General features: G+C 38.8%; 1 protein-coding gene across 2 annotated transcripts in view; it reads right to left on the bottom strand.

The window, feature by feature from the left end:
* Positions 1 to 859: 859 nt before the first annotated feature.
* HMGN3 (high mobility group nucleosomal binding domain 3) overlaps positions 860 to 22,449 on the bottom strand; it is a 34,385-nt gene continuing 12,795 nt past the window's right edge. Inside the window, exons 2-7 of one of the 2 annotated variants that reach the window (XM_037844880.1) lie at positions 11,678 to 11,728; positions 5,890 to 5,919; positions 3,164 to 3,214; positions 1,864 to 1,977; positions 1,701 to 1,743; positions 860 to 1,333 (exon numbers count right to left, since the gene is read on the bottom strand). In XM_037844880.1, coding sequence (XP_037700808.1) covers positions 1,320 to 1,333; positions 1,701 to 1,743; positions 1,864 to 1,977; positions 3,164 to 3,214; positions 5,890 to 5,919; positions 11,678 to 11,728 — 303 coding nt within the window. In that variant the 3' untranslated portion in view covers positions 860 to 1,319. Of the gene's footprint in view, positions 1,744 to 1,863; positions 1,978 to 3,163; positions 3,215 to 5,889; positions 5,920 to 11,677; positions 11,729 to 22,449 lie in introns of both variants that reach the window. The other variant, XM_037844878.1, reaches the window with a different exon arrangement.

Genomic DNA, 22,449 nt, shown 5'->3' with positions numbered 1-22,449 from the left:
GAGGAACATTGTTTTTGTGACATAAAAGCATCTAAGGCCTTGAGGAACAAAAAACTTATTGCAGTGGTCCCAGAGCAGTGCAGGCACTCTCCATCTTAAAAGATTCAAGTCTTCATCTAAGGAGACTGACCAGAATTCAGCTTCCCTAGGGGTGCTCGTGTTGTTACCAAACTCTTTGGGAGTGCAAAGAAAAAAGACATCCATTTAAAAATAGCTCCTCTGTTCCTGGCACTGCTTTGCCCTTGCACAGACAGAAGGACACTGTGCTTATAATCCAAACACCAGGCCCAAGTTTGGGTCCTTCTCCTTCCTGTTGGAACTGAAGTAAGTCACATACTCTTTATGCCTCCCTATTAGCCTAGAAATAATAAAACCAACACCAACTGCCTTCTCAGGTTGATGCAAAGCAGAAATGTGGTCATTCGGGGTAAAGAGATTTCAAAGCTGTAAAGTCCTCAATGAATGGAAAGTAATTTTATACCAATGTGGTTTAGTACTAAAGGGAGATTTTCAAGGATGAACCTTGGTTTATAGTTGTTTTACTAGCTTGGGTTTAACAGAGCTCTATCTGGTTTATGAAGATTTTTTTTTTTTTAATTAGTGTTTGTTTTACTATATGGTGATCATTGTTGGCTACCTCTGGTATAAAGTGTATTAGATGTCATTCTTCTACACTGGCACTCTTAGGTGATTAATTTATTAAAAGAATTACATTTTTAGAAACCAGAAGGTTAGTAAACAAATCTGTTTGGCTTATTGAAGACAACATCAGGACATAGATTGTAGAAATTCCTTACATTTTCTGCAACAGTAAAACAAAGCAATTGCTACATATAGTAATGACACTAAGAGGCAGGTATTTTGCAGGCAAGAAAACCTTTTATTTTAAACCACAGTCAGCAGGTGGCCACAACTATCCATGTTTCATTAAAATCACATAAAACCTAGGTACAAAAGCACCACTGATTATTGCTCTAGAAAAACTGCATGAAAAATTCAAATATGCACAGTATAAACACCACAGTATGCACAGGACTAAATTTTTAAAGCAAGTGCATGGAATGCTGAATCAATTTTACACACAGCTTCCAATATTAAATTGATACTTATTTTACTCAAGAATGATGGAAATTTCCAAAAAGCAGGACTATGAGAAGGTAAAATGTCCATCCTTATTGATATGCCAACTAGCAGAGTCCTAAAAAAATTAGCATTTACAAAATACTTGGTAAAAATAGCTTTTAAAAGTTGTCCCAAAAGGTACATAAAATCAACCCCAATTTTTCATGACAATTCATTCTCCCTCGTTATCTACAGATTCAATTTTCTGTGCCTGTGAAAAAGAAAGGAAGAAAAAAAAGATAGTTACTACTAAACAACTATAAGCCAAAGAAAAGTCCACCCCACCAACACACACTCTTTTGAGCACTTGTTTTTTAGCAGCTCTACTGCAAAACCTATTTCAACTCTGGATGTAAAACCAACAAGGCAGGAATATATTATGCAGACACTTCTCTACATTTATTTTTTTCTGCTTTTCAAACAACCACGGAAGCCTTACCTGCAAGCTTCCACTGTTCATAAAAACACCACGCTACTATCTGATTCTAGTCACTGCAAACATGCAGAATTTTCTACTGTACCCTTAACTCTCACTGTTTCAATGTGCCCCTTTACTGACAGTGTGCTGGGTAGGATACCTCTGGAGGTTGAGACATTAACAGTTGAGCGAGAGATGTGGATCTGCAATAACATTACAGGCAATAGAAAGAAAACATTATGAACGGGCTATCACCAGCTGAAGGACTGAGCAATTTTTTTTAAGACACTGATTCAATCAGTGGAGGTATTTATGGAAAGTACCTCTTCAGTTCTATTTTCACCATTTTCAGATGGTGCAGTACCTTCCTTTCCAGCTTCCTGCTTTTCCTCCTTCTTCCCTCTAGCACCTTTGTTAATCTTTGTTGCAGGTTCTTTCTAACAGAGGATCAAAGCACAGGAAAACAGAATTACGTTAGATACAGTGTGATTTTGGCTAAAATCAGCTTCCCTCCGAATACAAGGTGAAGCACAACCGTAGCGAACATGACAGACTCTAGGGGAAATAGGAAGGCCATTTTTCTGGGCTTCAACTGAGTTATACCAAAACTCTATGAACATGCAACAGGCTGCTTAAAAAGTCCACGACTTTTCCTTCTGTGGAAAAGGCAGTGATTTCCCTCATGTGTTTGCTGTTCTTGGTGTGAGAAGTGGCTCTGCCAAGGAGAAAGGAGCAGTAGGGCTTGGTGAAGAAGGCAGAAGCTGGGGAAGAACCCATGAAATGGCAGGCTTTGCTGCCACTTTCCAGTGAAACACCTCACGTGGAGGCATGCAGCTTCAGTGACTAGAAAGCTGAAAGTGCTCAATAATGGAGGCCTGAATGGAGAAAAGTTCCCAACTGTAAGATCAAGCCACAGAGCTGAAATTTTCTTCAAAAATCACCTACTCAGGCCACTCATATGGGAAAGAAAAAATACACAAACATAGCATCAAGTCACAACAAGGGACAATATTCTGAAGGGCAGAGTGCAGATAAACCATTTTGGGTAAGTTTCTTATTAATTCCGTGCTTCAGTTTCATCTTCAAAACGGAATATTCATACCTACCTCAACAGGGCTGATGTGAGGGTTAAATGAGAAAAGCAATCAGAATGTTGTCTGGCATAGTACAAGGGTCATATAAATGTTTTCTAGTTTTAAGAATTCGTAGTCATCAGATGGCCTACTAAGACCAGTTACAGGAAGTCAGAATTGCTCTTTCCCAGTTTCTTGAGTTGTTGGCGGCTGTGTCTTCAGAGCCCTTCGTCACCTCCTCTGAGAGCCATGTGAACTGCATGTTCACTGGGCTGCTGTCAAAACCCCTTTGGATGCAAGGCTTTTCAGAGCAACATGCTCTGACTTCCTGCGCTTTGTTGACCAAATGGAAAACATATTCCTGTTAAAGCATAAAACCATGCTTTCTGCCTTTTGAGGATACTTGTAATAGTGGTACCCAGTTTTCTGATCAATACATTTAGCGTGAATCATTAAATGTGACCTTTTCTTGGATGATATTTGGATATAGATTTATAATTTATTAGTCATTGTTTAAAAAGCCAAAGGGGGAGGAAAAAGCACCTCTTACCTTAGCAGATGTTTTTCTTGGTTTAGGTTCAGGTTTTGGTGGAGCAGGTTTCTGCAAAGATAATTTAAATAATACAAAATATTTTGTCCTATTTTCGGCATAAGGTAATAGCATAAAGTCCTCTGCATTTCATAACTTTTTTCATCTTGGGTTCTCAAATAAACTGCAGGTGAGTTTTAAAAGTCAACGTATTATTCCCCAGTCCAGAATAGCTCTCTGGGAACAGGTTTAAGCTTCTATCTTCAATGTCTCTGTACTTCCTTTTATCACAGCACAGCAGCAAGAGAAATGACTCAGGCCCTCGGCCAAATACCTCAATGAAGTTGGTCACACTGACCTTCCCAACAGTCTAGAAATCATAGCATAATCACAGACAAAGCCCATCTGGTAATGAAGACTGTTGCCTGTGAAGTGTTTAAAAACAATTTCCAAATCCTTCTACCTCTGACATAGATTTCACATTCTGTCGCCAGGTTTATTCCTACCTTCACCTGTTCTAATTCCAGCTCAAGGTGAGAAGAGTTTTTTTTGCCTACCCAGGCACTGGGTTCACTTGCATCTATAGGTTTTTATTAAGAATACTATTATGATAAAATGTCAAATTCTACCTCTCAAAGTTTAAGATTTTAACAGATCTTATTAGCTAATGAGCCCAACAGGCTACTGTTGTCCTCCTGCCGCCTGTGCTGCTACTCCCTGCTCCCATGGCCCCCTTCACACAGGGCTTCAGCTTTGGCTGGTTCCACAGGGGCCTGATCCCGAGTGGCACACGGGGACGCTGGGGGAAAGATAACCCGTTTAAACCATGGTTTTCTGTAGATATTTTAGGGCAAATATTTCTCTCATAGACCTAGAAAAAAAATTCAAGTGTACATCTCTCCCAACACCAGAGAGACTGTTTTTTAAATAGAAAACACTGGCCAGGCTTTCCCCCTGTGGAGAAAAATGCATGTTCCTCGCCAATGCCTCTAGGTGGTTCAGGTTCATATTGAATCTGGGCCTTTTCATCAAGAGCATAAAATGAAATTGTAGACAGTTCAATTCTGGAAGACTGGCTGTTAGAAATGACCTTTCAAATATATATATATATATATATATATATATATGAGTTTGAAAAGTAAGAAATGTTTTTCTTAATCTTCTTACCACCCTGAATCTGCAGTTTGTTCCCCAAATACAGATTTTACAGCTCCTAAATTTTCAGGATTTTAAAATTCTGTTATTCCAGGCTTTGATATGGTATATTTACATGCACTTGTTTTCTCAAATCACAGCAAACTATTTCCTTTTATATTATTTCTGTAAATCAGACCCTTCCAGCTGACTCAGCATTCACGTGTCATGATGGGATCAGGAAATGACAAGTTTTCACAGTCTGTAATTCTGCTGGCTGCTGAGGAGGCTCTAGTTCGGCACCATGGGAAATGTTCCTTCTCAGTGGAAGGAGTTTTCATTGCTGGTTCCTGCTACTCAGGAAGTGTCTTGTTTTAAATTTTGACTTTTTATTTGGCTTAAAAAGTCTATTTACTTAATTGGCTAGAGATTCATAGAGTATAATGCCTTCAATATAATCTACAGTTAAATCCAAAAGAAGTTCAAGCATAACCTATGAACCATCATCAAAGGAGGTAGTAGTGAACAGAGCACACCATCTTTGAGGGTTTGGGGCAGAATCTGAGACCAGCTGCTCACACACAAGATAGCACTCTGGCTCTTAACTCTTCCTGGTGACTCTGATACACCTTACTTAGGTGGTATTCATGTACAACACTGGTCTACCCATCCCAAACTCAGCTATACTTCTGAACTTGTGACTAATAGTGACTTCTGCTTTGAGTCCCTGCCCTGCTCCAGGCACAGGTGTGGGTTGAGGGTGAAAGCCATGCTTCCCTGAAGCAAAAGTAGCTTGCAGCTCTTGTAATATCTAGACTGGGGATACTTGCTGTCAGCCACAATGTTGACGCCTTCCCTCCTATATATCTTAATGGGCAGCCTGGGCTGTATGTATTTTAACCAAAATCCTCCACCAGAGGGTTAGGTTGATCTGCCTGTAGGTGGAATGAGGACAGGTGCATCAGCAGGGCAGCAGGGAGGAGAAACAGAGCCAGCAAGAACAGAAAGTGGTGAGGAAGAGCTGGGACATGTTCATCTCTGAGGCATGGCCACACCTTCCCATCCCAACTTTGACTCCAATCCTCGCCTCTTCCCTGGGCCTGGCACACAGAGAGAGGCTACAAGTGGCAAAGTGGAATCATTACATTTTCAAAGATTTTCTAGTTCTCAAATGAGGCCAAAACACACAGATTCAGAAAACTTTCAGAGCATTCCAACCCTGGCCTGACACATGTTTTAAAGTATGACTTGGGGACAGAGAAACAGAATTCCTGTCCACTTTAGCACAGGTAGGATTAGAAGGCTAGGACTTTGCTTATTGTACATCTTTCCCTTCCGAGATCTAGTAATAGCCAACGGGCTATTACATTCTTGGTAACGGGGCTGGCCACTGTTTTTGCTGACATGTGATCAAGTGAGTGCTTGGCCACAATGGCTAAATTTGCTGGAGAATGTTGTGATCCCAGGCAATTTTCAAAAACGGAAAAAAAAAAAACAAAAAAACCAAAAACCCTCAAGGGAAGCATCACCTGAATTTCCTTTTCCTGCTCTGCTCTAGAAAGGGGACCAAGTACTCATAAGAAGTAACACTAAAATGTTTCTAAAGTACTTACCGCTGACAATCTGGCAGACCGTCTTGTGGGCTACAAGGGGAATGGAAAAACATTTTTTGTGTGATTACATACAACCAAGTTGATTTTTAAAAATTCACATTTAATGTCTTCCTTTGTTGAAAGAATATATGGCTACCATCAACCTCTCCAGGCAGACAGAGCAAAACATACCTCAAATCCCCTGGCCAAGGTACTGTTCAAGGGGAAGTGTTTCTAAAGAGGTACAGGCACACTACTCAAAGAAATGGCTTCTCCCAAATAAGGGTGTGGTGGGTAAGCAAAGGAAAAGAAGCTGAATTTGGGCTTTGGCCCAAACCATAATCTCTACTTTTGTGATAAAATTCACAGCAGGAGCATTGAGGTGCTATAAGAACTAGTCTCCAGTTTGATTCTTGGAACTATGAAAAATGGAACTAAAGCTTTTAAGTTAATACAAGAAGAGACATATACTTGTGGAGAAACCAAAATAGTAGGAGTTCCTCATGTTGTTACTATGTTAAGACACGAGAATGACTAAAAATCTTAGGTGGTTAACAAGACTTCATTTTACCTGTAACAAAATAAACACATTTATTTACTACTAAAAGTCTATGTTCAGAGATTGAAATGGAGTAAATGTTCAGCAATCTTTTGTTTTAATTTGGAATTTTAGAAAATTTGGAGAGAACTGTATTAAGGTTTATATTTTTCAGGAAATCTTTTCTTATTCAAGGGTAGTGCAAATTAACAGCAAATGAGATTGCAAAAAAAAAAAAAATAATAATTCAAAATAACAGAACTGGCTTTGGCACTTCAGAAAGAAGCACACAGAATTGAAATTCTGTGTACCATCCTGCAAAAGCTGGCTCCTCAAGGGATTTCATACTCTAATATACAACTGACTTTCTTTAAAAATGTTCCCAAAATATATACCCCAGAATTTTTCTCTTTTATTCACTGCCATATTTCCAGTACAGTAGCATACCACTTACCACAGAAGAGACACTCAAGAAATAATTTGCTGATTAAACAAATTTAAGATTTTCCCTAATTCTTACTCCCTTTTGCAGGCTTTGCCTCATTACAATAGCTTAAATGAGTCAAATAATTTTTCTTAAGGGGGATCAGCAAAAATGGTCAGCAGTGGCCTGTGCCATGATGTGAGGCATCATGGAATTCTCAAAGCCGTGCTTTGCTCAGTCTAGGTCAGTTGGTCAGGCCAAACTGGAAAAAATATTTCTTGCCATCTCCACATCTAAGAATTTTCTTGCTGAAAATAGCCAGAGGAAGCTAAACTCATTTTTCTTTAAACTACAGAAGGAAAAAAAGGGCCAGAGACTCCATGAATAATGTTAACCTAGGGGTCTTTCGGAAAGATCAGAACCCGACTTAAGGCCAGCTAGCAGAATGTACCGAGAATAGGAGACCTTGAAGGTTAAGAGGTTGGCTGTGATAAATTCACTGCACATGTAAGCGGATGTGCAGCTCAGCACACAGCTCAATCCACAGCCCTGTGGACTAGCATGGCAGGAGTCCTTGTGTCAGAGGCAGATTCTCCACACTAAACACCTCCTAAGGCTGCTGTGATTAGCATGCAGATAGCTGCATTCACCACGATGCACCCAAGAGGCACTGGAACCAGAACCAAATCTTGTGACGCCCTTCCCAGGGTGGTTCATTTAAAAGTCACACTGCATTAACTGGGTACCACTGAAGAAAAGGCAACTTATCAGTTAAACAGGTCAGCAAGTAGGTAAATTGTGCTGCTTTGACACATTCTCCAAGAGTGGAGGAGTGGAGGGGCACCAGCCGGTTACCAAACAGGGCTCAGCACAGAAGCTTCTGTACGGCATCAAAAACTACCCCCACCATCTCATGAGTACCGTGGGCAGAGTGCGTGCCTCAAGAGACCACCCAGAGGGCTGAAGAGAGGGGAATGAACCTTATGTGAATCACTACCTCTCCCCTTGGTGTCGGCTTACATGCACCATGTTGGCCTTACCTCACTTGTTCACCTCATCTGCTTCCCGTCTGAATCCCCTTCTGCACAGAACCGTCTTCTCTTACATTTATGTAGCCCCAGTGTCTAGCAGGGGCCTCCAATAAATGTTGAGGTGAATGAAATGCTAATCACCAGCAATGCTTGGCAACTGTGAGCCTGAGTGGGCCCTAAGGTTTGTATCCAATTTGGGGCTAGAAAAGGGGCCAAATATGTGCACTACTATTCATACCTGCCTCTCTATCTGCTGACTAGCTGTCCTTAGTAGAATCTCATTGAAATAATAAAAAATCATGTGGAGAAATCACCAACACTTGCTCCTCTCCTCTCCTTGGGAACACCTGAACATACTGAATAGGCAGAGTAAACTAAGAGAGTCCTTTGGGGTTTCCAGAGAGCCATTCCAATCAAAGCACTGCTTTGCAGGGCCTGAGAGCTGTTCTGATCCAAAGGATGTACCATCTTTTTTTCTAATTCAGGTCCAACACAAGAGTTTCAAAATAAAAAGCCTAGGAACTTAATGCAAAAATGAAGTTTGCCTCTCTAGGGTGTCTAAACCAACCAGTCTCTACAAAGCACATCTTTTATTGTAAAATCATTTTATGACTCCCTGCCTAAAATTTACCAGCTCTTCTTTCTATGCTATAAAAAAGACTTTTCTTAAATTTTCCTTTTCGGTAACCATCATAAGAGATTTTCTTTTTCACTGCAAACAGTGGAAGCTGAGATGAGCCTTTCACTCACAGTCAGTAGTACTGATTATGCATGCAAGTGTGTATACCTTCCTGGAAAGTTCCATCAGCTTTCACAGACTTAAAAATCCATAAATGATTGGACTATCTACTGGATATGAAATAGATTAGACTGCTATTTTTTCTTGCTTTAAAACACTAAAATTTAAAGTACTCATTTGAGACTCAGGCTGTTGGGTAGGACTACTAAGAAAATAAAAAAAGATAAAAATAAAAATTTCTCTTGAAGTAAAGCTTCTAGAATGATGGGTTACCAGGGTTGTTACAGAGATCATTAATATGAGCGTTTTGTTACTATGTTATGTAGGTACTGGCATGGTGGAAGTATTTAGTGAGCATTTATTGATTAACTGATCAATAAAATTCTGGTGGAGGCTACTGTTAAAACACATATTTTCTACTGTAATGTCCTGGTTGCAAAAGCAACACTGAAGTTTAATCTCATTATGACAAAGTTCACAGGATTATCTAGAGCCAAGTAGAATCATTAGACCTTGCTGAATACTAATTGAAACCATACAGGTCTATAGGAATTTATAAGTATTCTTATTTTTATGCGATTTCTTATTGCTTCTGGACCTAACCATGTACTTTCAAGCAAAAAAAACAAAAATCGAGTTGTTTTTAATTATCAAAAACAAATAAGAAGTTAAACAGAAATGACCTTTATAAAACTGAGAAGTGGGGAAAGATGTACATCAGAAACGTGGCTGGGGAATTGAGGAACAGAGATTTTTAAGATTTTTAAGATGACCACAGAAGGGACATGGGAACAGAGGATTTTGAATCAGGAGATTCAGATACCTTTCCTGGTTCTGCTACTTACAAGTATGATACCTGGGGCAAATCATAAATTTCTCTGAGAAATCTTGTTTGCTGTAGTAAAAACGGGGATAATAATATCTGCCTATCTGCTACCAAAAAATAGCAGATTTTTCTGACATCCCCAATATCCCTTCCTTGCCTTATTTTCTTCATAGTAAATATCCAATTATTTTATTTTACTTTCTCTCCTGCTCATCCTCACTAAAGTAGAGGCTCCAGGATGGCAAGGATTTTTGTCTGTTTTGTTCACTGTGCAATCCATAGAGCCTAGAACAGTGCCTGGCATGTCAGATGTACAGCATGTTTTTGCTGAGGAATCAACCTGTCCTCCTTTATTTTAGGGTTATTGTAAGGATCAAATAAAATAATGGACTCGAAAGGCTTTGTAAACTGACAAATATAATGACTAATATATTACTTGGGTCATTCGTTGTTTGAGTTTCCTGAAGTACTTACTATACTTTGCACAATGACTTTCAAATACCACATTTGTGGCAGAGCATTTTCAAAGGAGCATCCCCACACCCATCTTGTAATTGCTATCTAGTCACTATAGTCAAGGCTGTGCATATTCAATGTTATAACGGGCAAATTCAGTCAATTTGGTAGGAAAAAAAATCAATCAAGATAGTGTCTGATAGTTTTTACCCTAAACCTCCAGCTAACTGATTGGCCTTTTCAGTTTTCAAACAATTGTGTTAATGTTCTGAAGACATATCATGAGTTTTAGTTTAATCTGCCTTGGCTTAAATGACAGGTAAAGAGTCTTCTTGTTAACAATCCTGGGGTTAAAATAATATGTATAATACAGCCGTATAAGCAAATATACACACAGACACATCCTTTATATACATTCTAACCAGCGTGATTTGCTTTTAGTGTAGAGGGAAGGAGAAGACCGTTTTTGCTATCTAAGATGCTCTGCATTTGAAATGGTTTTTAGGTTTTCTGACTGACAGATCAATTTAACTACCAATCCCTAAGGATAAACCTAAATGCTTTCTGTGTCCAAAACTAAACACATTAAGGTAAGTTATGCTTAGCCAACTGTCCTACAAATTATATTTTCCTTTTTCCAAGAAAATGCAAGTTATTTATCATTTTGGGGTTGGTTTTAGCATTTGTCTTGTTGAGGACAGAATCACAAACTTCACCTCTCAAATTCTGTCAGACCCTGAACGGTAACCACTGGTAAAATGGACAGTGGAGTTTTAGTTAGTGTCAGTTTTGTTTGTTTTGCTTTAAATTATTTTTTTATTGATTCCATTAAAGGTTTTCCACTTGGCAGAGAGAATTTCCTTGTATAAATCTTGTGTGGTGAGTTTGGTATCATGACAAAATCCTCTGAATTATTAACCACAATAAATCACCCAAAGAATCTGTAACGAGATATTGTTTTTGTCTCTCTCATCACCTCTTTTAGTTTAAAAGTTCAAAGGTTATGTATATATGTTAAAGTTCACAATAAAAAAATGCATTAAAAGAAAGAGTTGAAAGGTAAAAGCTACAGTTTTCCCACACACTGTAAAGCTCGTGCAAGAATGAATGGCTGTCATCACAGTTACAATCTCATCTGCTACTTTTTAGTCCACCTCCTTGAGAAGTTCAAGAATATTACCATGGAGGGCCAAATGCAAGTATCTCTTCCAAGCTCCTAGCTTTTTGGAAGTTTCTGTATTTTAATACGGAGCTTCTTTGAATTGTTGCCAAATCAGTTATGCCAAGCCCTAGCAGTTTTCCTGATTAACAAAGAACTTTAATATTTCAACATTTTGGGTATCCTTCCCCAGGTTTTGACTTTGGAAATGACTCCTCTTAGGCAACTATTCATAGCCTAAAAAGTAATTTATAGTTCACTCACTGAAGCAGTAAATTTATGAAATCAAGTCTTTCACTTTCTTGCTGTGAAAGACAGACTTTGTTCTCCTTGATGAATTTACCTATTATCTTGCTCTTTGCCCAGAAGGAATTCTCAATATCCCTTTAATAGACAGTCACTGGGACTGACAGGGAGAAACATAAACAACATAGAATAAGTGGAAAATGCCTCATCAGTGTACCCAACTGAAACATACCCAGGCAAAGCAAGACAATGCAGGGACACTTTTATCTCTGGCTTATGTAGTCTCAACAATCTTGCTTAGAACAGTATTCATTCAGATGCAGATAATCATAACAATATTAAGAATTTCAATTTAAATAATTTAATACAGCATGTCAAAAATATACTAACCTCCTGTTTAGTTACTTTGGATCCATCTTTGCCCTCTGAATTCTCTGGAGACTAGAAAGGAAATATTTCAGTGAATTGCATTTAATCTGGAAAAATCACATTAGAGGAAGATACCAAAAAAAAAAAAAATAATAATAAAGCAGCTATTTCAATTCCCTGGACCATATAAGCAGGCAGATTCTTTTTAGGGAAGAAGTAAATCTGTAAGAGGATATGTGTTTTATACACACACACTGCATTTTTCTGCATAAATGCTCTACTTTTAAAACAAGAGTGGCAAAAGGACCAATTTGAGTTCCTGTTCTCAATGTGCACTGGCACTAAACAATTTTCATTCTTCTTTGATGACTCCACCATCGGTTAAAGAATAGGGACCCAGCAGTCAGTGGCACTGGTGACCAGAATCCACCCAAATGTCCCAGTCACTTTGTTCCTTTAAGGTAAGGGCAGAATGCTGAGAAAGCCCAAGCCAAACAGGAAAAGGATATTTTCATCCCACACTTGCCTAATTTTGGTTTCCAGCTCATTTCTTATGCAACTTGACAAATCTACCATGGATTATTATTTTTCTGTTCTCAACTCCAGCAACTCTACTACACCCCCAAGCACAGCATAACAGCAAGCACCCTACCCCATCCACTGGAGCGTTCCTGGGGGGCAGCACCCCGGGAGCAGCTTCTGCCCTCTCCTGTGACGGGTCAAACTTGACACCTTTATGGGCTGCATACAACTATGGGGAAAAATATGCTTCATTTTATATGACACATCACATACCCCAATATATTTTTATCGGCTAAAGAGTTACTCAATAAGATTAAAACAAACCAATTAAACTAATTTTAAAAATCAAACTATTTAACACATTTTAAAACTATATAAAATTGAAGGTTACTATCTAATCTCGACAGCAAGAATGGGTAGAAGATATGAATAGTGTTCCCATGAGAAAAACTACACACAGCAAACAGACATTTGGTACAATGTTTAGTTTAAGAAGATAAAATAGCTATGAGGTAATGCTTCATATTGATAAAATGAGAAAAAAAAATAAAGGTCATAAACCCACTGTTGGTGAGGCTGGTGGCACTGTAAATTAATACAATCTTTCCAAAGAACAATGTGGCTATTTGAAAAAGACAAATAGAAATAATTGTATAATGACCCAATAATTCCAATTTGGAACCAGGATTCAAAGAAAGAAACTCTTCATAAAAATATGGTCTAAACTGTATTATTTATAATAAGGAATAACTGGAAACAATAAATATCAATAAATAATAGAGAAATGCTTAAACCAGGTACATATTAATGCAATGGGATTAAAAATAGTTGTTGAGCTATGTGAATACATGGAAAAGTCCACATAAAACAAAGCTAAATTTATGAAACTAGATCATAAAATAATATGTAAAACATAGGTCATAGAGTATATAAAGTTTGGGGAAAAGACAAGTTTTTCTTCAAGGCAAAGGACATAATGAATTCTCTCTCCTCCCCTAGAATTGTCTGCTGCCCAATCTATCAGTTCATCTCTCTCCAGGATCTCCCATCTATGGAGTTCTCTACTGTTTTCTGTATCAACCAACTTCTTTTCTCTCCTCCATAGAACATTCTCTATCATGAAGGGAAACAGGGCTTTCTCTTTTCTGTTCCCTGCACTCTTGCACAGGGATGTCTGATTCACAGAACTTGTGTTATATGAGGTCAGCTGAGTTAGAGAAAGCAAAATCTTAGAATGTCTGAACATATGAAGATACTATGCTAACTTCCATGGCTAAAAACTTGACCCTTTTATCCCAAACCAGTCTTTCTGTTGTCTAGGAGTGCTGGGCTCTCACTCAATTTCAAGTCTTAGTATAAAACCACAGTAATCAAGATAGTATAGTATTGGTATAAGGACAGACATATAGATAGACATAATGGAATACAAGAGTCCAGAAATAAACTTTTACATTTATGGTGAAAAGAAAAGGGGAAAAAGTGGGGTCAGGAGGATGCATAGATGATTTCATATGTGGTTCAAACTTCTAGTGGCCGGTGGAAGAAGAAGTGAAGGATGAATTGAGTTATATGGGATGCGGGTAATGCCAAGGGTTCTTGTCCTGCTCCCCATCTGGGATTCTGGGAGGAGAATGCTAGGCAGGAGCTGCACCAATCCAGTTCAAATCCAGAATTGTCAAGAAAGCAAAGAAACATGATCAGAAAAAAAGGTCTTGTTTACATATCTGACACTTCCTCACTTCCCAAGATGCAAGGATACTGAACTGACATCCAGGAAGGTGGTGGGGGATACACAGGGTGGCCAGAAAGAGGGTTCAGCAGGGATTCTGGGGAGTCTAGGTGCCACTGTGAGCTGATCTGAGGGCAAGTCAGCAGGCAGGTAGCAGGTGGATCAATAAACACCTGGTGACTGGATGTGGAAAGAGAAGGCCTGAACTTTGACATGGAAGAATTGTTTAAGCGAACACAGCAGATCCAGATAATCTGCAAATGGCAGGTAACTTTACTGCGTGAATGGAGCTGAACAAGTGTCACCTTCTATAGGACAAGTTCAAAAGGTACAATGGCCAGTCATTATCAGATAAATGTCTTCAGGTGCTGTCTTTGAGGGGTTGGTGGAATGAATCAGATGGGCACTACAGCAAAGGAGACTGTTGTACACCAGAGGGATTTGTGTTAATCTCAGATGGAGGATTACAAATTTGTTCCAGGTCCTAAGGGGTCTAAAGAGTAAGTGACATAGTAGACCCTAGTCTCTTTCAGTAAATTGGAGAGCCGGGGCATCCATGATGGCTGATACGGTGTGTCGAGAAGCATCAGGACAATCTCTTTTTTTCACTGCTAGAATCCATGCTTATTATGACCAAGCTATCTACAAAGACAGAAGAGGGTTAAAGGGACCCTCCTGTGTGCAAACCTTCCACTTCATTCAAAGGGGCCGGTTCACATTCCTGCTAACATCTTCTCCTTGCTTCTACGTCCTTGCCCAGACTGTCTCCACCTTTTTGGAATGCCTGCATTCATCCTTCCAAGCAGATTATAAACTTTTGAGACTAGAGGCCATATCCAAGGCCTAAGCATCCTTCTATCCCTCCATTCTAATACATAGAAAGTGCCTTTTACATTTAGGGGCTCAGAATCTGGAGAAGTGAATTTGAATAGTCTCAGTTGGAGCCCACCCCACTGAAGCTAGTCCAGTTAGAAGGCCCGTGTGCCGATGCTGCCATCCAAGCAAAGACTCCCATTTTCCATTAGTTTTCCATCAGACTCCGACCAAGAGCCTTCTCTCTGATCAAGTTACTTTCTAAACAACTTGAAACTCTGACCTCAAGTTGCTACAGCCAAGAGTATCTGACCATTGTAGACCTTATAAATCCAAGATGACAGTGAATTCCAAAGACATTACAAACTTCTAGTCCAAAGAGAGGAGTGAGTTCACACAGAAATTTCACCCTCACTTGCTCTCTGCAAAGAGAACATGTAGCAGTGATCTTTCTGAGATCATTTTTCCTTCTTCCCAAGACATATTTTATGGTGAGGATCAACTGATGGTAAATTTTTAGTGTTTGGTTATTTGAAAATATCTTAATTTTATCTTCACTCTTGAATGACAGTATCTCTAGGAATATGATTCCAGGTTAATCACTATGTTCTCTCAATACCATGAAGATATTTGTCCACTGTTTTCTTCTATTCTTGATGTTGAGAAATAATTTTGGGTTTTCTCTCCGGCCTCTTTTAAAACCTGTTTTATCTCTATTATTCTGTGGTTCTACTGTGTTATGCTTGAATTTCTTTTTATTCATCTAGTTTGGGATATTAAATCTAAGGATTTGTGTCTTTCACTAATTCTGGAAAACTCCCTGCTAATATTTCCTTGAGTATTATCTCTCTCCACCCTTTCCTCCCTCAGGAACTGTCATCAAGCCTATATTAGACTGTCTCACTTTTTTCTCTGTTTCCTAGCCTTGCTCTGATGTTTTCCACCTTTATCTCCCACTGCTGTATTCCAGGCAATTTCTCCAGATGGATCTTCCATTTCACTAATAATTTTTTAGTCTCTATCTAATCTGAAGTTTGAGTCATCCATTGATTTTTATTTTTTTATTTCTGGAATCTCTGTCTTTTTGTTAATGCCTAGTCATTTTCATAGATTATTTTTTTATTCCTCAGTTACACTTTCATTACTTTCTTTTAATTCTTCAAATATATTATTTTACTTGAATTGGATAATTACAGTATCTGCAGTCTCTATGAGTTTCAAAATTCAATAATTCAATTTTGCTGTATTTTTGTTTTGTTTTGTTTGTGATTCATTTTATTGTGAGCTATGCATGCTCCTTAAACACTTATCTGTGAGAACTGAGGTGGGATTAAGATGTGTTTCTTCAAAGATTTAGATCTTTTTTCTTCCAGGCAGCTGTGGAACTACCAACCCCCAAAATTCTTGGCTTACACAGTTCTTCAGGACACATATGGGGTGTGGATTATGGCTTCACATCAGGGTCAAAACAGTGAGAGGCTTTTTTTCCTCACACCCAGTGCCAAAGTTGACTTGGACAAGCTCCCTTACCTGTTTCCTCTGACAGGAGATTTTATTTTATTTTTTTGTTGTTAGTTTCTTATGCCTTTTAGAGTGCTGTTGTGTGGAGGTATTCTCGTCTGCTCTCCCACTAGGTGCTGGAGCTAGGCGAGGCCTCTTGCCCCATTTATCACTTCCAAAGAAACTTATGGGGATGTTTGTGTGTGTGTGTGTGTGTGTGGTGGTGGGGGTGCTGGCCCGAATTTCAAGACTTAAAAATAATAAAACAATACTGGTAGCCAACACCAAACATCAGTGTGATACATAAAAGAGACACACCAAAAACCCAAGGGCACAGAAATCATGAAAGTAAAAGGATGTTAAAAATATATACAACAAGCTAAAATTAACTAAAAACTAAAAACAACCTGTATATCCATCATGAGGAGGGTAGTTAAATACACTGTGCTGTACTTGTATGATAAAACAATATATAGCAGTGAAAACAAATGGACTACAGGTACACACATTATCCGGGATGAATCTCACAAATACAATGTTGGACAAAAAAAAATCAAATTATGGCACGATTCTAAATGAAGTTTAAAAATGTATATACCCTTGGCAAGACTGTTGCTGCAGAGGAGAGGCTAGGCCTGCCTATAATTGTGCCTAAGAGCCTCCTCCCGAATGCATCTTTGTTGCTCAGATGTGGCCCTCTCTCTCTAGGTAAGCCAACTTGGCAGGTGAAATCACTGCCCTTTCCCCTATGTGGGATCTGACACCCAGGGGAGTAAATATCCCTGGCTACGTGGAAAATGACTCCTGGGGAGGAATCTGGACCCGGCATCGTGGGATGGAGAACATCTTCTTGACCAAAAAGGGGATGTGAAAGGAAATGAAATAAGCTTCAGTGGCAGAGTGTTTCCAAAAGGAGCCTAGAGGTCACTCTGGTGGGCACTCTTATGCACAATATACATAACCCTTTCTAGGTTCTAATGAATTGGAATTGCTAGCAGTAAATACCTGAAACTATCAAACTACAATCCAGAACCCTTGACTCTTGAAGACTATTGTATAAAAATGTAGCTTATGAGGGGTGACAATGTGATTGGGAAAGCCATATGGACCACATGCCCCTTTGTCCAATGTATGGATGGATGAGTAGAAAAATGGGGGCAAAAAAAAAAAGTGTTCTAGTTTGCTAATGCTGCAGAATGCAAAACACCAGAGATGGACTGGCTTTTATAAAAAGGGGGTTTATTTGGCTATACAGTTACAGTCTTAAGGCCATAAAGTGTCCAAGGTAACACATCAGTAATCAGGTACCTTCACTGGAGGATGGCAAATGGCGTCCGGAAAACCTCTGTTAGCTGGGAAGGCACATGGCTGGCGTCTGCTCCAAAGTTCTGGTTTCAAAATGGCTTTCTCCCAGGACATTCCTCTCTAGCAAGCTTGCTCTTCTTCAAAACGTCACTCACAGCTGTACTCCGTTCAGTCTCTTTGAGTCAGCATGTTTTATATGGCTCCACTGATCAAGGCCCACCCTGAATGGGTGGGGTCACACCTCCATAGGAGTATCCCACCCAAGTCACCACCCACAGCTGGGTGGGGCACATTCCAAGCAAATCTAACCAGCACCAAAACGTCTGTCCCACAAGACCACAATGATAATGGCATTTGAGGGACACAATACATTCAAACTGGCACATTCCACCCCCTGGACCCCAAAATGACATTATCTTTCCAAATACAAAATACATTCATTTCATCACAATATCATGAAAACTTAAACCATTTCAGTAACAAAAGTTAAGTACAAAATCCCATCAAAATCAAATATAGGCGTGGTCAGTCCTAAGGCATACTTTTCATTTAGCTTGGATCTGTGGACTTAGAACAAGTTATATGCTTCCAGTATACAAAGGAGGGACATTCATAGGATAAACATTTCCATTGCCATAAGGAGAAAGCATAACAGGACCAAAACAGTTCCTAAAACCTGCAGGACAAACTCCATTAGATTTCAAAGTCAGACAGTCATTAACAGAACGACATTGCATCTTTGGGGCTTGAGAGAGCGGGAGTCTAACCCTTCCTAAGGACCTCCGCGGCAGCCCTTTCCTCTCCAAACACTTGGGTGAGCGCTCCAACACATCCACACATTGGGGAGACCACCTTCTCGGCCCCACCCTCCTCAAACATCGGGGCAGCTCCCGGATTCCCTTCCATCTCCGGGGCACATGCTCAACCCCTTCCGAACAGTGTGGTGGCAGCCAGGCTCTCCCTAGTTCCCTGGGAATGTGCTCCACCCTCTTTGGGACCTCGGGTGGCAAAACTCTTCCAGAGCATCGAGGTGGAATGCCCACCCTTGACCTCCGGGGCAAACTCACCCTTTCCATGTGTGTGGGCTGCTCCGCTCTCCCAGCCTGAGACCTCTTGACTCCAGACCTCAACCTCCATGGCTCTGTCTTTGAAGAAACTTTTCCTTCAGTTTGTTCCTTGTCTCTCTCCTCCAGTCCCAACTGGCAGCGGCTCTGTCTGTAAAGATCTTGCAAAAATTCTGTTGGCTTCGCATGAAGCATGCAGGGGTCAAAGCCATCAGACAACAGGAGTTTCCACAAATCCTTTCTGGATAATTCCATCTCCAATCTTGGCTTGTACTGAAATGGTGGCTCGGTTCCATGTTTGGTTACATCCTCATGTTGGGCTGTAGCTTCTGGGATTCCACCCCCTGGAAGCTTGTAACTTTCCAAGCCATCAGCTTCTGGTTTCTTTGAACCCAAGAGTTCAGTTCTAAGTTTATCTCTCTCCGCTTGCATTTTACTATAAGCTGCAAGGAGAAGCCAGGGTATATCCTACACAGGTAGTCTGGAGATCTCCTCAGCTAAGTATTTCAGTTTGTCACTTTTAAATTCTTCCTTCCATCTGACACCAGGACTCAATTTTGCCAAATTCTCTGCCACTTTAAAACAAGGTTCGCCTTTTTTCCAGTTTGCAACAACACATTCATCATTTCTGTTCAAGACCTCATCAGAAGTATCTTTAGAGTCCATATTTCCACAAGCAGTCTCGTTAAAGCAGTTTTGGCCTTTTCTATCAAGCTCCTCACAATTCTTCCAGAAACTTCCCCTTATCCATTTAAAAAGCCGTTCCAACATGTTTGGTGTTTGCAAAGTCAGCAGCAAAAGCACCCCACTTCTCTGGTACCAAAATCTGTTTTAGTTTGCTAATGCTGCAGAATGCAAAACACCAGAGATGGACTGGCTTTTATAAAAAGGGGGTTTATTTGGCTATACAGTTACAGTCTTAAGGCCATAAAGTGTCCAAGGTAACACATCAGTAATCAGGTACCTTCACTGGAGGATGGCAAATGGCGTCCGGAAAACCTCTGTTAGCTGGGAAGGCACATGGCTGGCGTCTGCTCCAAAGTTCTGGTTTCAAAATGGCTTTCTCCCAGGACATTCCTCTCTAGCAAGCTTGCTCTTCTTCAAAACGTCACTCACAGCTGTACTCCGTTCAGCCTCTTTGAGTCAGCATGTTTTATATGGCTCCACTGATCAAGGCCCACCCTGAATGGGTGGAGTCACACCTCCATAGGAGTATCCCACCCAAGTCACCACCCACAGCTGGGTGGGGCACATTCCAAGCAAATCTAACCAGCACCAAAACGTCTGTCCCACAAGACCACAATGATAATGGCATTTGGGGGACACAATACATTCAAACCGGCACAAAAAGGTACCCAGTGTTCTTTTTTACTTTAATTCTTCTTTTTCACTTTAATTTTAATTCTTATTATTTTTGTGTGTGTGGTAATGAAAATGTTCAAAAATTAATTTTGGTGATGAACGCACAACTAGATAATGGTACTGTGAACAACTGAATGTACCCTTTGTATGACTGCATGGTATGTGCATATATCTCAATAAAATTAATTAAAAAAAATAAAAATGTATATAAGTGGTAAACCTATAAAGAAAAGCAAAGGAATAACAAACACAAAATCAAGGTAGAGGTTACCTCTGGGTGGGGAGAGGGAGGGTGATTTGACCCACAGAGACAAAGTCATTGGTTAACGTTATATATCTTAAGCTGGGTGGTGAGTACATTGATGGTCACATGTAGACACTATGTATGTATTATGATCTATTTACTCTAAAATATCTTAAATTTTATAAAAATATAAGTTAAGAGTTTTTGAAGCAAAAACAGTTATGAAGGAAAAAATGTAGTTGATTTTCAAAAAATTACAAATTCTGAAAATGAAAAGTAGGCTCATTGAAATAAAACACACAAAACACAGACAAATTTTAGGCCAGAGACAGTGGAAGAAAGAAACTGTGAATTGTCAATGGCTGCTGAGGAATTAGGCCAGAATTTAACAAAGCACAATAAAGAAGTGGAAACTATGAAAAAGAGGTTATGAGACATGGTGGATAAATTGAGAAGTTCCCCATATGTCTAGTAAACATTCCAGAACAAGAGAACACAAGTATTAGTAGAAAGGCAAAGACAATGGTTGAGAATTTTCCCAAATTGAAGTCTTCAGAATAAAAACACACTATACGAAATAAACTAGAAAAACAAATACAATGAGATATACTGTAACAAACCTACAAAATATCAAGAAAAATGTGAAAAATCTTAAAGGTTACCAGAATTAAAAGATAGATTATCTACAAAGAATTACTTCTCACCAGCAATTATAAACGTAAGAAAACATGGAGTACTTTCAAGAAGCTAAGGAAAAAGAAGTCAATCCAGAATCCTACATCCAGCTAAGTTATCATTCAAGAGTGAAGGCAAAATAAAACCATTTTAGAATACAAATACTGAGAAAGTTTACCATTAACAGACTCTTTAAACAGGAACCTAATCCTCAAGGAGCAAATTAAGCAATAAGAAAAATAAATCCAGATGGAAGGGATGGATATAAGAAATGCATAAAATATATTGATAAATCTAATTAACTATTGCCTTAAAAAAATACTTATTATTTTGTATGTTTAAAAAAGTTTCAAAAGAAATTCTAGGCCAGTGCTGTCCCACAGAAATACAATGCAAGTCATATATGTAATTTTAAATTTTCTGATAGCCACATTAAAAAGTAAAAAGAAACAGGTGAAATTAGTTTTAATATTTTATTTACCTGACAATATCTAAAAATTTATTACTTCAACATGCAATTAATGTGACAATTATTGAGATATTTAACAAACTTTTCCTGTACTATATCTTCAAACTCCAATGTGTATTTTATACTTACAGCACATCTCCATTCAAACATTAAATTCTCATTAGAAATGCTTGATCTGTATTTAGATTTCATGAAATTTACCCAGGTTGTTCACATATCCAGGTTGTTCCAAACATATTTAAAAATTTCCAATAACTCAATCTATTATCAGTTTTTAAATTTAAATTGATTAAAATAAATAAAATAAATTCAATTCCTGTTTTTCTGAGTGCTTAAAAGCCTTTTGCACTTGGTGGCCACCAGATTGACAGCACTGTTTTAGACCACACAACCACCAAAAATGGGACTAGGTGAATAGATGAGAAGTTAAAACAGGTGAGGGACTTGGTTTTGTTTTGGAAGAGGATACAGACAAAAAATAATTTTAGCTTTTGTTACAATAAAATTTAAAGATAACCACTAACAATTTTAAGAATAGAAATAGAATCTATAACTTCCAAATCAGGAGGAGTGGAATAAAGCAAATAATATCCAAAAAGGCGGGGAAGAAAAGAACAAAACAAAGGAAATGCATGATAAATACATGATAAATACAAAATAAGTTATTAGAAGAAGTTGAAATATATCAGTAATCACAATATGCCCAAATAAATTCTATCTATTCATTAAACTGTCAAATGACAGAGGGAAGAAACAGAACAATATATGTATAGGATTCAACTTTTAAACAACTTAAAATATGCACAAATCAATATTATGCATGTATATATGTATAATAAAAGTATAAAAATATAGCCTGGAAGGAAACATACCAAATTTATGAAAATGGTGACCTCTAAGGAGGCTGATAAGGGAAAGGGATCAAAGTTTGGAAAAAAAACAACTAGAAGCAAACTTGCTCCATCAAGCCCAGTTTAATAGCACTACGTCTTTTCCTCATCACAAATTCCACGACTAGGTTTACTCATAGCATTTTCTGTGTTACTTAAATGGCCTATAAATCAGGTTCATATATTGTCTCTTCCTTTTCTGTTCAAGGCACATAATTCA

This window comes from Choloepus didactylus, chromosome 7 (genome assembly GCF_015220235.1).
Source record: "Choloepus didactylus isolate mChoDid1 chromosome 7, mChoDid1.pri, whole genome shotgun sequence".
Taxonomy (NCBI): Eukaryota; Metazoa; Chordata; class Mammalia; order Pilosa; family Megalonychidae; genus Choloepus; species Choloepus didactylus.
Note: the sequence above shows the minus strand (reverse complement) of the source record. Positions and strands in the feature narration are given on the sequence as shown.